At 33.8% G+C, this 13,416-nt stretch overlaps 1 protein-coding gene across 7 annotated transcripts in view; it reads right to left on the bottom strand.

Moving 5' to 3' along the window:
- Positions 1 to 13,416, bottom strand: part of ZC3H13 (zinc finger CCCH-type containing 13) — a 97,442-nt gene that overhangs the window by 53,792 nt on the left and 30,234 nt on the right. For all 7 annotated transcript variants that reach the window (XM_040622876.1, XM_040622885.1, XM_040622886.1 and 4 more), the window contains exons 6-8: positions 8,813 to 8,952; positions 8,046 to 8,206; positions 2,327 to 2,524 (exon numbers count right to left, since the gene is read on the bottom strand). In XM_040622876.1, coding sequence (XP_040478810.1) covers positions 2,327 to 2,524; positions 8,046 to 8,206; positions 8,813 to 8,952 — 499 coding nt within the window. The remainder of the gene's footprint in view (positions 1 to 2,326; positions 2,525 to 8,045; positions 8,207 to 8,812; positions 8,953 to 13,416) is intronic.

Below are 13,416 nucleotides of genomic sequence, written 5' to 3'. Positions count from 1 at the left end.
TTTCACGGTAAAAACACTCAATAAACTAAGAATAGAAAGACGCTATCTCAACATAACAAAGCAACTTATGAAAAGTCCACAGCAAACATCATACTCCATGGTGAAAGACTGAAAACTTCTAAGATCAGGAACAAAGTGAGGATGCTTGCTTTCTTCTCTTCTCTTCTCTTCAACATGGTATTAGAAGCTCTAGCCAGAGCAAAGAGGCAAGAAAAAGAAATGAAAAGCATTCAAATTGCAAAGGAAGAAGTAAAATTATCTCCATTCAAAGATGGCAGGATCTTATATACAGAAAACTCTGCAGGTCACATGCATGCATGTGTGCACGGGGTCTATCAGAATAAATTCAGCCAAATTGCAGGACACAAAATCAACACACAAAAATTAGTTGTTTCTATATGCGAACAATGAACAACCTGAAAAAGAAATTATGAAAACAATTCCAGTTACAGTGGCATAAAAAAAGAACATAACACTTAGGAATAAACCTAACCAAGGAGTTCAAAAACTTGTACACTGAACTACAAAACATCACTGGAAGAAATTAAAGAAAACACAAATAAGTGGAAAGACATTCCACGCTCATGGATTAGAAGACTTAATACTGTTAAGATGTCCGTACCATTAAAAGTGACCTACAGATTTGACACAATTGCGATTGAAATCCCATGGCATTTTTTGTAGAAATACAAAAATTCATTCAAAAATTGATACAGAATTCCAAGGGACATGTAAATAAGCCAAAATAATTTTCATATAGAAGAATGAAGTGAGAGAACTCACACTTCCTCATTTCAAAATGTATTAGAAAGCTAAGTAATCAAAACAGTGTGGTACTGGCATAAAGACAAACAGACCAGTGGAGTACTATAGAGGGTCCAGAAATAAATGCTTGCACAACTGGCCATATGATCTTCAACAAGGGTGCCAAGACCACACTCAATGGGGAAAAGACAGTCTTTTCTAAAACAGTGCTGGGAAAACTGGTTATCTACAGGCAAAAAAATGAAGTTGGACCCTTATCTTACACCATGTACAAAAACTAACTGCACAGGGATTAAAAATCTAAGTGTAAGATCTAAAACTGTAAAATTCCCACACAAAAAAAGCACAGGGGAAAATCTTTATAACACTGGAGATGGCAATGATATTTTGGAAATGACACCAAAAGTACAGGCAACAATAACAAAGATAAGACAAATGGTATCACAACAAACCGAAAACCTTTTGTGCATCAAGGACATTATCAACAGAGTAAATGAAAAGGCAACCTATGAAAAGGGAGAAAATACAAATCAGGTATCGGATTTGGGGATGATATCCAGAATATATATAACAGATTCCTAAAACTCAGGAACAAAATCAAGTAATTCAATTAAAAGTTGGGTAGAGAATTAAATAGACATTTTTCCAAAGATAATATACAGATGGCCAACAAACATATGAAAAGATGCTCAACATCACCAATCATCAGTGAAACACCAAATCAAAACCATAATGAGATATCACGTCACACCAATTAGGATGACTACTGTCCAAAAAAACCAAAGTAACAAGTGTTGGTGAGGATGTGCAGAAATTGAAACCCTTGTAGACTGTTGGTGGGATTGTAAAACAAGGCAACTGGTATGGAAAACAGTAAGAAATTTCCTCAAAAATTAAAAACAAAACTATCATATGATCCAGCAATTCCACTTCTGAGTATACATCCAAAAGTATCAAAAGAAGAGTCTTGAAGAGATATTTACACATCTATGCTTATCACAGCACTATTCGTAATAGCCAAGAAGTGGAAGTAACCCATATGTCCAACAGGGGAATGGATACAGAGACAGTGGAATATCATTCAGCTTTAAAAAACAAGTCAATCCTGTCACATGCTACAACATGGATGAATCCTGAAGACATTATCCAAAGTGAAATAAACCAGTCACAAAAAAACAAAATGGTTCTATTTATTTGAGGTATCTAAAAGTAGTCAAATTCATAGAAAGTAGAATGGTGGTTAGTAGAGGCTGGGGATATTCAGATGTATTTCAGATATGCAAGATGAAAAAGTTCTGGAGATCTGTTTCATGACAATATGAATATACTTAACATTACTAAACTGTACACTTAAAAACAATTAAGATAAAAAATTTCATTATTTTATGATGTTTAAGGTAATGTTTACTGAATCATCCCTAACTCAACACGGGAATTACTAAATACACATACACAGAGTTTTAAAATACTAAAAAATCTACTACAGTAATGTCTAAAAAAGCTTCTGAAAAGTGAGTATTTTAGATTCTACAAAAGGTTAAAAACATACAATCCTACTTACCTTGGCTTGTCTCTTTTTTCCCTTTGTCTTTCAAAATCTCGTCCTCTGTCTTTTCCATCTCTTGGTTTTTCTTCTATTCTGTCTTTTACTTTGTACTTCTCTTTATATTTTTTCCCCAGAACAATATCTTCCTGTATAGGAGGGGGAGGACTAGGAGTTCGAGGTCCTTTCTTTTTACTCTGGTTGCCTTTTGAATTCCTGAAGGTAATACAAAGCTATCATTAGAGGTCCAAATACTTTTGGAAGGTCAAATGGGTATTTTTTTCATTTTAACAAAGCACATTTAAAAAATGGTAGCATTCCTCACCTTTTGCTATTTTATTAATTAGTAATCAATATCCAGGAAAAAACAGACACAAATGAGCAAATAATTAATTTCACTTGTCACATATAATTTTAAAGGGTAGGTTTCTGAGAAAAATAGCGGTGGAGTAGGAAGAGATTCTTTCAGAAAAAGAATAACAAGACAATTGCATGAACTGAATTTGTTTAAGCTTATATAGAAAAGTAGATGAAGAAAATAAAAATCATGTATAATTCCACTACCCAAGGATAACCCTTGTTAACAACTTGGATATATGCCCCCAGTTTTTCTATGTCTCTTCTCCCTCCCCCAATACTATTATGTTTTATAAAAGTCTATGTACTAAACACAGCATGGGTATCTTTTCTATGACAAAAAAAAAACACATGTAGATAATTATTTTTATACACTGTATAATATTTCATCGAAGAGATACGCTCCATAACTTCTTTAAACAGTTTCAGATTGGTAAATTTTTTAGGTGGCCTCCATTTTTATGATAAAGAATGCAAAATTACATCATCTAAAAATGAAATCCTAAACACTGCTAGTAAACATTCATTTAAATCTTTGAGTCTTGTTTAAGAAATCTTTCTCAATACTAAGATTACAAAAACACCCTCCAAAATTGGGAATTTTACCTTTCACATTTAATCTACCTAGAAGTGATTACTGGGTGTAGAGTATCCTCTTTAATTTGACACTTTAAATAATTTTATCCAAATGGTATAACTTTGATCTCTTATATATCCAAAATTGTCTGTCTTTACCTCATATCTGCACAGTCACTTGACTGATACAGCATCTTGGTGTTACTATCTTTTTCCCTCAGAGCTCTACAAATGTTGTTATAATATTTTATAACATTTAGTGTTGCAGATGAAAAATACAAAGAGAGTCCATTTCTTTTCCCCCATGCATGTTACCCAGTTTTTCAGCTGGGATGATTGTAAGACATTCTTCCTTGGAAATTAAACAATGCACACCAAGATATATCTAGATTTTTTTTTTTTTTTAAACCTTCTCTAGAACTCAGTAAGCCATTTCAATCCAAAACCTTAAGCCTTTCAGTTCAATTTTTAAAAAAATTTTTTTCATCAATTCTCCAAATGGCCGAAGTCTCTCTGGTTAGCTTTATTATAGTTACTGCATCTACTGATCTCTCCACCATGTCTTATTTTTCTATTATTTCCATCTCTCCTTTTGCTTTCCAGTGTCCCAAATATGTCTTCAAATTCACTAAGCACTCATTCTACTTGTTCCAAATTTGGCAATCTCATTATTCTGCTCTTTTCAGTTTCTTAAAAATTGTTTTTCTCCCAAAATATTTTTGTTCACAGATTGCTTTAATTTTTCTGTCAACTGGTCTCATGTCAAAACAATTAGTCTCTCAAATTGTACTAAAATTATGAATTTATTATTTAAATCTGTTGTTTTCTCCAACACTGTTTAGTCTGGTGCTGAGTTTTGAAGCAGCTCTCTCTTTTCATATATCTGGTTCACCAGCTACTCATTTCACTATTAGTTTTTATAAATGATGACCTAAGTCTATATCCTAGAACTTACGTCCTATAACCTTGAGGTCTCTAATCCCATGATTCCTTAGCTATGAAAAGGTAATGGCCAGCACCTTCCTCAAAACTGCTGGTAAAATTTAAAAAAGATAAAAAAAATCAACGGACCAGTGGGCATTCAGAAAATTTAACTCTCTTAGTCCTTATCCCTATTTCTTATTATCATAGATAGGATTAGCTACGTTGCAAGTCAGAAATTTACTAAAATATAATCAAACCTATTTTTCACCTTTGTCTTCTGCTACGAACCATACTAGCCACATCTCTCATTACATATTTATGAGATAACACAAACTTTTAATGTATCTAACAGATAAGTGACAAATGCCTACATTTCTGAATATTTTCCACTTAAAAGACAAAAACAGTTACTATCTATCAAAAAATTATTTTAAAGATAAAATAACAGAGGAATTCTTGATACAAACTGTACTTTCACATTACTTTCTATGACAGAGACTAGTTAGGTATTTACTAAATTTTGTCTTTGGCACACTGTTGAACCATAATGTCCAGACTTTTTTAAAATCAGGTATGGCCAAGTGACCAAGTTCTGGCCACAAAACGTGAGTAGAGGTCATATACACCAGTTCCAGGCCTAACTAAGAAAAGACTCTCATACTCCAGGCAATTGTAAACTGTTCATCCAAATAAGAGCAATACTCCAATTAATTTTTTTCTTTGCACATTCCATTTTCTGGTGCCCCCAAAACCCAAGTGGAGCCATGTCACAAGGAGCCTGTTACTGAATCTCTGTGTATAACAGAGCAACGTACCAATCAGAAACACCCATTTTGATTTTACTTCAGTGAGAAATAAACTTCTGTAGAGTTAAACTTACATTTTGGGATTAAGCTATTACAACAACCAGGATTACACCAATATGCTCACTGAGGTACAGAATATCTTCACATTATCTTCAAATATATATGTAGTTGGAAATCACAATTATGTTACAATATAGGGTTTTAAAGTACCTTCCAACTACAGAGGTCAAAACTCGTTTTGCACATTCTGAAGTCATCAAGATCTTTCAATATTTTTTTAAGTCAACTGATCATTCTTTGGTGGCACAGAGTCTACTTCCTATTTGTGACACCGAGCTCAATTATCTACTTCTACCATTTTTAGATCCTTTCCTTCTCTCTCCTCAAAGTACTTCCTTTGAACAGCTTTTGACCTACTTTGTACATCTTTGTACAAAGAGCTATAAAGAAAAATTTACTTAATAAAAACTAAGAAGCAATGTAGATGGACAGAACAGATAATACATTTGGTGATGTATCTAAGCCACACTGTATCTCACATATTAGCCTAAAGCTTGCTACCAGGATAGATCTCACAATGAACATCAAAGAAAACTGCCAGCTTTCAGGGAGAAGTAGGAGTTTCAATGTGTCTGTAATTACGCTGCCTACTCAATAAGATAACAATGTAAGACCAAGGAGTCTACTGACCTGATTGTCACCTCAGGTGACTTACTGGCATTGCTACAACACCCTACTGAATTTTAACTGAAATTCTAATCCTTACTTTTTGCTTAATATGCCTTCAAACAGCTTACAGTAGATTCAGCAATGAAACCAGGAGTTGATGATCTGACACACACTACACAATGTAAACTGCAGGGCCAAAGAAATGCTATACTCAATTCAATGTTTTCTTTGTGCCTCTAATGTACTGTTTTCCAGGCCCTTCCACTTTAATTATTAAATTAATGGTGCATCTTGAAGTCAGTAACATCTTAGAATACAAGAAATATAGTAGTTAAATTAAGGTGAGTAATTATTCCTGCTAAATACTAAGAGAATAAATGAGTTACTATTAAAGCAGTAAAAGACTATATGAAAAAGAACAAGATGAAACTAACCCTTCATCTAAACAGTTAACAAAACTTTCTACAAAGACATTAAATTTCAAAGATTTTATAAATAGGAAGGATAAGAAAACAAAAGAAGGATATTTCTGGTATGCTGGTTTTTTGTTATTGTTTTTTTGTTTTTCCTGGAAATGGATGGAACTGAGGGATAGTTATTTAATTGTTCAGCCAAGAGGATAAAGAACAAGAATAAATGGAGTGGACTGCATCCTCTATAGTTCACTTCTTCCATATTTCTTTGCAACCTTTACTCAATCCCAGGAGCAAAGGAGAGGATCAAGTTAACTTTACAGAATGTCTTATAACAATGCAAAGCTCTATGCAAAGTAGGTGCAGTGGGGAGAAAAAACAATGAACCATCAAGATCCCAATCTTCAAGGAACTTAAATTTAATAGAGTTCTAATAAATGTATGCCACAGATAAAATATAATGCAAACAGTAATTAATATTAAGCGGGAGGTATAAATAAAATCTGATATACAAAAGGAATAGAAATTATGCTCAATAAAGAGAAATGGAAAAACTTAATGGAAAGACAGAATTTGAGCTAGACACTGAAGAACTAAAGGTGGAAGAGGGTAGGAGGACAACTGGACAAAAGTATTAACAAGACTGAAAAGATCAAGGTATAAATATAATTTAAAGAATCTAAATTTTAGGGCACCAGGGTGGCTCTGTCAGTTAAGCCTCTGACTTCAGCTCAGGTTATGATTTCAGGGTCCTGGGACTGAGCCTCTCATGGATTGAGCCCTGAATCCGGCTCCCTGCTCAGTGGGGAGTCTCCTTATCTCTCTCCCTCTGCTCCTCCCCCCACTCATACATGCATGCACATGCACGCTCACTCTCTCTTATTAATAAATAAAATCTTTAAAAAAGTAGAACCTGAATTCTATTCAACAGAATGGAAATCCATTGAGTTTTTCAATGGCCTAGTAAATTAATTGGAATTGTTCTCTCAAGATTTCTCTCACATCTGTAAAATGAATGGGTTGGGGTTGCTGAATAAATGTTTATGTGTGTAGGGGAATGGACATTGGATAAAATAAATACACTTAGTAGGATATAATAATCTAGGTAGAAGATACTTGGAGTCTGAAACAGGGTTAAAGCCTCTAGAAACTAAAAGGAAGAAGACAGATATAAGTTTCCTTATGGGTTCAGACAGAGTTTGCCAACTGGTCACATGTTGGGAAGAGGTTAGTTTACGTTTTTTCTTGAAGAAAATTAGTATATGTGCTTTAATTAAAACAAAATTTAAATTGTACAGAGTGACATTAAGTGGGAAAGTGTCTTCTGGTCTTATTCTTAGTCCCTCAATGTAATCATATTTTCCCATTTCTATTTTTATTTCCTCAACTGGCTACTGGAATAATTCTAATATTTCGTACTGCTATGTATAGGCTATAAAGAATCTAATCTCATAACCACATGCACAGGGAGACAAGAACGTTCACTGTGTATAACTTGTAATAACAAAAAACTGAAAATAACTTGAATGTTCAACAGAAAAGTAAATATAGTATAAGTACCCAAATGAAAAAAAGGCTACATACATCAATGTAAATATAAAAAATGTTAAGTAAAAAAGAAAGTTGCAGAAGCAAAGCTTTAATAAAGTATTAAGATTAAATAGATACAAATAATACATATGAAAGTATAAACACACATGCACAAGTATCAAAAACAACAAATTCAAGAAGGAAGGACAGGATATATATGTATTATGTTCTATTCCTAAAAAAATAAAAAGCTCTGAAGTATATGTAGGTGGGACACAGATACCTGTTTTATTGTTCTGTATAGTTTTCTTTTAAATTGAAACTTTTATGCCTTTTTTTAGAAGAAAAATTTATGTTAAATAGTGAACGTATTATAAGTACCCTTCTGTAATCTACTAATTCTTTTGAGTATCAGTTCAGAAAAAACTATTTCATCCTGGCATTATTTACCATCCTACTGACCTCTGCTGGTCCAATAAGGGTGAGGATACTGCAGCTGTCTTCCTGTCTTTCTTGCTTGCTGAAGATGAGGACTTAGGGCTTGATTTTCGCTTTGGAGATTTGCTTGATTTTCTTAGAGAAGGTGATGGAGATAATTTTGATCTAATCACTTCTGGTGAAACCTTTTAAAAGAATTCAGTAAGTCAATTCAGAAACTCCTTCAATCATGGCTGTTATAATCAGACAACAAGGTAGGTGTTTCTAAAACATACCAAACCTCAGATGAAATACTAAGCTCTATTACAGATATCATGTATTAATCTGACTCCTAAACACATGCTTTTAACCAATATAATTAACCACCCTAACATAACACTACTATCAATTAAGCAGATTAAAACTATAAAACTTCAAAATTTCCTCAGAAAAATCACAAATTATATTCAAAAAGTTATATGTCCACTCTTTAGAAAATAAACAAGTATTCTAGAAATAGCTTAGGCCTAAAAAAGAAGACATACTAGATTCAAATCCTATTTAACATTAGCTGGTGACTCTACGCAACACAACCTCAGTTTTTCACCTGTCCAAAAGCAAAAACATTTCATATTTATCCAAGAGTAATGTGAAGATTAAATGACTGACATATATGTAGTTGATATACAATAATTTAATCAATGTTATCAATATCCTAATACAATTTAAGATAGAGCAAGCAGCTAATGAAGTCTCTGATCAATAGCCACACTGATGCTAATTATTAACATGTATTTCAGTAAATACCATACCTCCTTTTTAATAATAATTTCTTCCCTCTTGTCCATGTTTTCTTGTTCTAGCTTCATTAATTCCCTCTGTATCTTCTGACGCTTCATTTCCAATGACAACTCATGAACATAATCATAATTAATATCTCCATTGTCAGAATCTTTAAAATAAAAATTACATTACTTGTCAGAAACTATCAATTACCTATACCAAAAATTAGAGAATTTTTTTCCACTAATTTTTTATACAAATTAAAATGGTAGATTCTTTCATTAGAATAACACACTTCTCAAAGATAAAAGAAATATACTCTGTTTCTATAAAAGATTAAAATCAATATGGTTGATTTCTTAATGAAAAGCCAAACATTTTTAAGATTCTAGGGTTTTCTGAAAGTGGTTTTGAGTTGCCTGGGGGTTGGGATTTTGGTTAGGAGATGGGATTTTTAAAAGATACAATTAAAAACTCACATGTAAATTATAAATATTAAAGATACCAAAACCTTCACTACTTCATCCTCAATACGATGTGATTTCATTATTTCCTTAACTTTCTTAAGGATTCATTAGTATTAAATGAAGGTTACATGAGGTGTCCTACATTGCTTCCATATTCTTTTTTTTTATCAGTGACACACTGATTTGTATCTAAAACTAAAGTTTGGTAATTTTAATACTAATGTGTACATGAGCTAATGTCTGAAGGAGCTGTAGCATTTCCATCGTAAGTGGTTTGTACTAGTTCCTTAGATTAGAACTGCCCATCTCCTCAACGGATCTGATACCACGCCTTTATTTCCATTCACCTTTTCCAATGAAAAAAATGTGATGGCTGGTTAAAGGAAAAAAAAAAAAAAAGGAAGAAAGAAAGAGTGGTGTGCAGAGCTATTTCACCGCAATAAGCAGAAGTTTTCAGTGGCTACTGGCACTGCCACCCAACCTCTCACCCTCAGTTGCTATAATGCCAAGACGCCTAGAGGAAGGAATTTCAGTGACTCCTATCCTAACACATGACAATGCTGGTTTGACTGCTTAGGAACTGAAGTGCCTTCTCAAATTATACTTTAAGCACTGAAGATCACCATTCCTTACCCCGGGGGAAAGAAAGAAAATGAAGAACTAAAAAACAACAAAGATAGGTAGTCCTACTTGACTGTTTAAAGCACAAAAAAATGAACATCACTGTCGTGCACAGACAGACCAAACACATTATAATGCCAACTATCCATTTATATGCTTGGGAACTGAGATGATAGCTATATAGCCTTTAACTGTGTAACTAAATTGATTACTCATTTAATATCAGAAGATGATGACAATTTTTCCGCAAATATGTAAGATAGACTAAATCACATTTTTCAGTCAGAAAGCAATCACTAAATATTTAAGGACATAAAGCTCTTACTAGATAAAATGATTAGATATATTGTATTTTTTTTAAAGATTTTATTTATTTGAGAGCACACAGCAGGAGGGAGGGGCAGAAGGAGAGGGAGAAGCAGAATCCCTGCTGAGAAGGGAGCCTGACAGTGGGCTCTATCCTAGGACCCTAAGATCATAACCTGAGCCGAAGGCAGACACTTAGTCAACTGAGCCATCCAGGTGCCAGAGGATTTAATTAAATAAATAATGGCTATCTTCAGTATTATTATGTATTCTGATACCTTATATCAGTGAATAATAGGATTCAAAGATTCAGTTTGATGATATTCTTAAATTATTAACAGATAAAAATTCCGTAACTAAATACTAAATATGTATAAAACAAAGGGAAGAATTAATTGCAAGGAATGATTTACAGCATTTTTAAAGTATTATCAATAATGTCTTGCGCCCCTCTAAAAAGTGCTACCTGGAAATATTACCAATACAGAACACACGTAAAAAATGAGAAGCTGGGTTTCAGTCCTTCAGTCCCCAACTAAACCACAAGGGGGTAAGTCTTGAACAGTTAAAATCAATGCATTATAACTATTATATTTTGCTTAGAGGAAAAGCTTTCAAGTCCTCACTCAGACACTACTTATTCTTATTGTATGGCTATCTATCATAAACAAAAGGAAGTTTTCCTCGCCTATAAGAGATGAGCTACAAAATAGGCATGATGCAACTGATAGTCTCCTGATAAAAAAAGAAAAATGAGAAGGTACAAACATAAAATGGAACTCAAAACAGAAGTAAGTCTGAAACCATTTAATAAATTTAGAAGATGTCTTTCATACCTTATAGCTTGAGATTATCATTATAATTGCCTAATAAAAACTGACTCATATAGATGATCAGTCTAAGTCATTAGAAAAGTATTAAATATAATCAGAATGGCATATTTTATAAGGCAGATATTTTTAAGAACATATATAATAGAAAAATACATACAATACATAAGGTTGACATTCTTTTTTTTTTTAAAGATTTCATTTATGTATTAGAGAGCGAGCGAGCACAAGCAGGGAGAGCAGCAGGCAGAGGGAGAGGGAGAAGCAGATCCCCCCACGGAGCAGGGAGTCCAATGTGGCGCTGGATCCCAGGACCCTGGGATCATGACCTGAGCTGAAGGCAGACGCTTAAACCGACTGAGCCACCCAGGCGCCCCAACATTCTATATATATATAGAGTTCATACTGATTCAAAGGAGAATGAGCAAGGACACAAACAGGCAATTCACAAAAAGAAAAAAATGCAAATGACTGATAAATACAGCTTTTTCATGTATTAAAGAGTTATTTTTTCTAATTATAATATTAGGTATTAGCAAAGGTATGTTCTCTGAAGGTAACAATGTAAACTAGCACATCTATCTTGGAAAGTAATTTGGCAACATGGGTAAAAGCCTTAAGAATATTCATATCCTTTAATATAACAATTTTACTTCCAATAATCCATTTTATGCAAATAATCACAGATATATAAAAAGTATATGTATATGGATTAAAGACTTTATTTATTTAAATATTTCCTTTTGTCTTTAACATACACATTCTCACTATTAAAAGTCTTAAGTCTTATGGCTCTTGGGTGGCTCAGATGTTAAGGCGTCCGCCTTTGGCTCAGGTCATGAACTCCAGGTCCTGGGATCGAGCCCCATGTCAGGCTCCCAGCTCAGCAGGCAGTCTGCTTCCCTCTCCCTCTCCCCCTGCTTGTGCTCTCTCTGTCTCTCAAATGAATAAATAAAATATAAATAAATAGTCTTCTTTCTTAAGTACACAAGGTAAAATGTGAAATTCCCTTACACTCCTCCCACTGCCATCCTTACTCCAGTGGTAACACTGTTCCTCGTGTAGTGTTGTATGCATAAAAATAAACCTTTATATTCACACTCTTTAAAATAATGGGACCAAAACTACACACACTGACCTATAGAAATAACTTTCCAGGGGCGCCTGGGTGGCTCAGCTGGTTAAGCAGCCAACTCTTGATTTCAGCTCAGGTCATGATCTCAGGGTCCAGGGATAGAGCCCACGTCGGGCTCCAGGCTCAGTGCAGAGTTGCTTGAGATTCTCTCTCTCCCTCTGCCCCTCCCACCACTTGCACTCACTCTCTCTCTAAAATAAATTCTTTAAAAAAAGAAATACCTTTCCATGTCATGCATAAAGATCAACCATTTTCATTTTAACATCTATAATGCATTTCATGATACGAACGTATTGTAATTTATTTAACCAGTTTCCTTCTGACACACGTTCAGTTTGTTTTCAATGTTTTGCTCTATAAACAAGACTTCAGTGAACATTCTGACAGCTTCACTGATTCACAAGTGCAAGTTATTTCTTTAGGCCGGATTTCTTAAACTAGATTTGCTGGATCAAAGATAAGCATAATTTTATTTTAATATTGCCAAACTGCATTCCAAAATAGCTTTACCAATGGAAACTCCCACTTCATAATATTAGTATTTTTCATTTTTATCAATCTGATGGGTGAAAAATGCTACCTTTTTATATTCATTGGCTTTCTTCTGTATTGAGCCTGAGCATTTATTGACCACTTCTATTTCCTCTATGAATTACCTATTTTTGTTTTTTGCCCATTTTTCAACTGGACTATCTTTTTCTTATATTTGCGGAAGTTGGTTATATGTTTATATAGTGTTTTTCCCATATGTTTACACGTTACACATGCCAAATATTTTCTTATGGTGATCCTTTAATTATTAAATTACGTTATATGGAAAATTAAATCTTTATGTACTCAAATAAGGCCTCTGGGTTTTATGCCTTACTTCAGAAGAATGTATCCACCTCTAAGATTACCAAACTATGTTCATATATTTTCTCTTCTCCTCCAAAGATACTTTTGTGTTTTATGTCACTGCACTAGTCCCTATGATAAATAAATAAGAGGAAGTTTAAGTAACCAAATAAAAAACACAGACTTGGGGGTGAGGGGTTGGAAATATAGGAAGCAACCAGATAATGAAAAGTTTTGTACAATAAGAATTTGTACTTGATCCTGAAGGAAATGGGAAATCCAAATTTTTTTTTAAAGATTTTATTTATTTATTTGAGACAGAGAGAGAGCGTGTTTGCACATGCACCAGGAGGGGGAGGGGCAGAGGAGGTGGAAGAGGGAGAGAGAACCTCAAGCAAACTCCCACTGAGTGCAGAGACCAATGTGCAGCTCCATCC

The sequence above is a fragment of the Ursus maritimus genome, unplaced genomic scaffold, assembly GCF_017311325.1.
Source record: "Ursus maritimus isolate PB19 unplaced genomic scaffold, ASM1731132v1 scaffold_10, whole genome shotgun sequence".
Lineage (NCBI taxonomy): Eukaryota > Metazoa > Chordata > Mammalia > Carnivora > Ursidae > Ursus > Ursus maritimus.
Note: the sequence above shows the minus strand (reverse complement) of the source record. Positions and strands in the feature narration are given on the sequence as shown.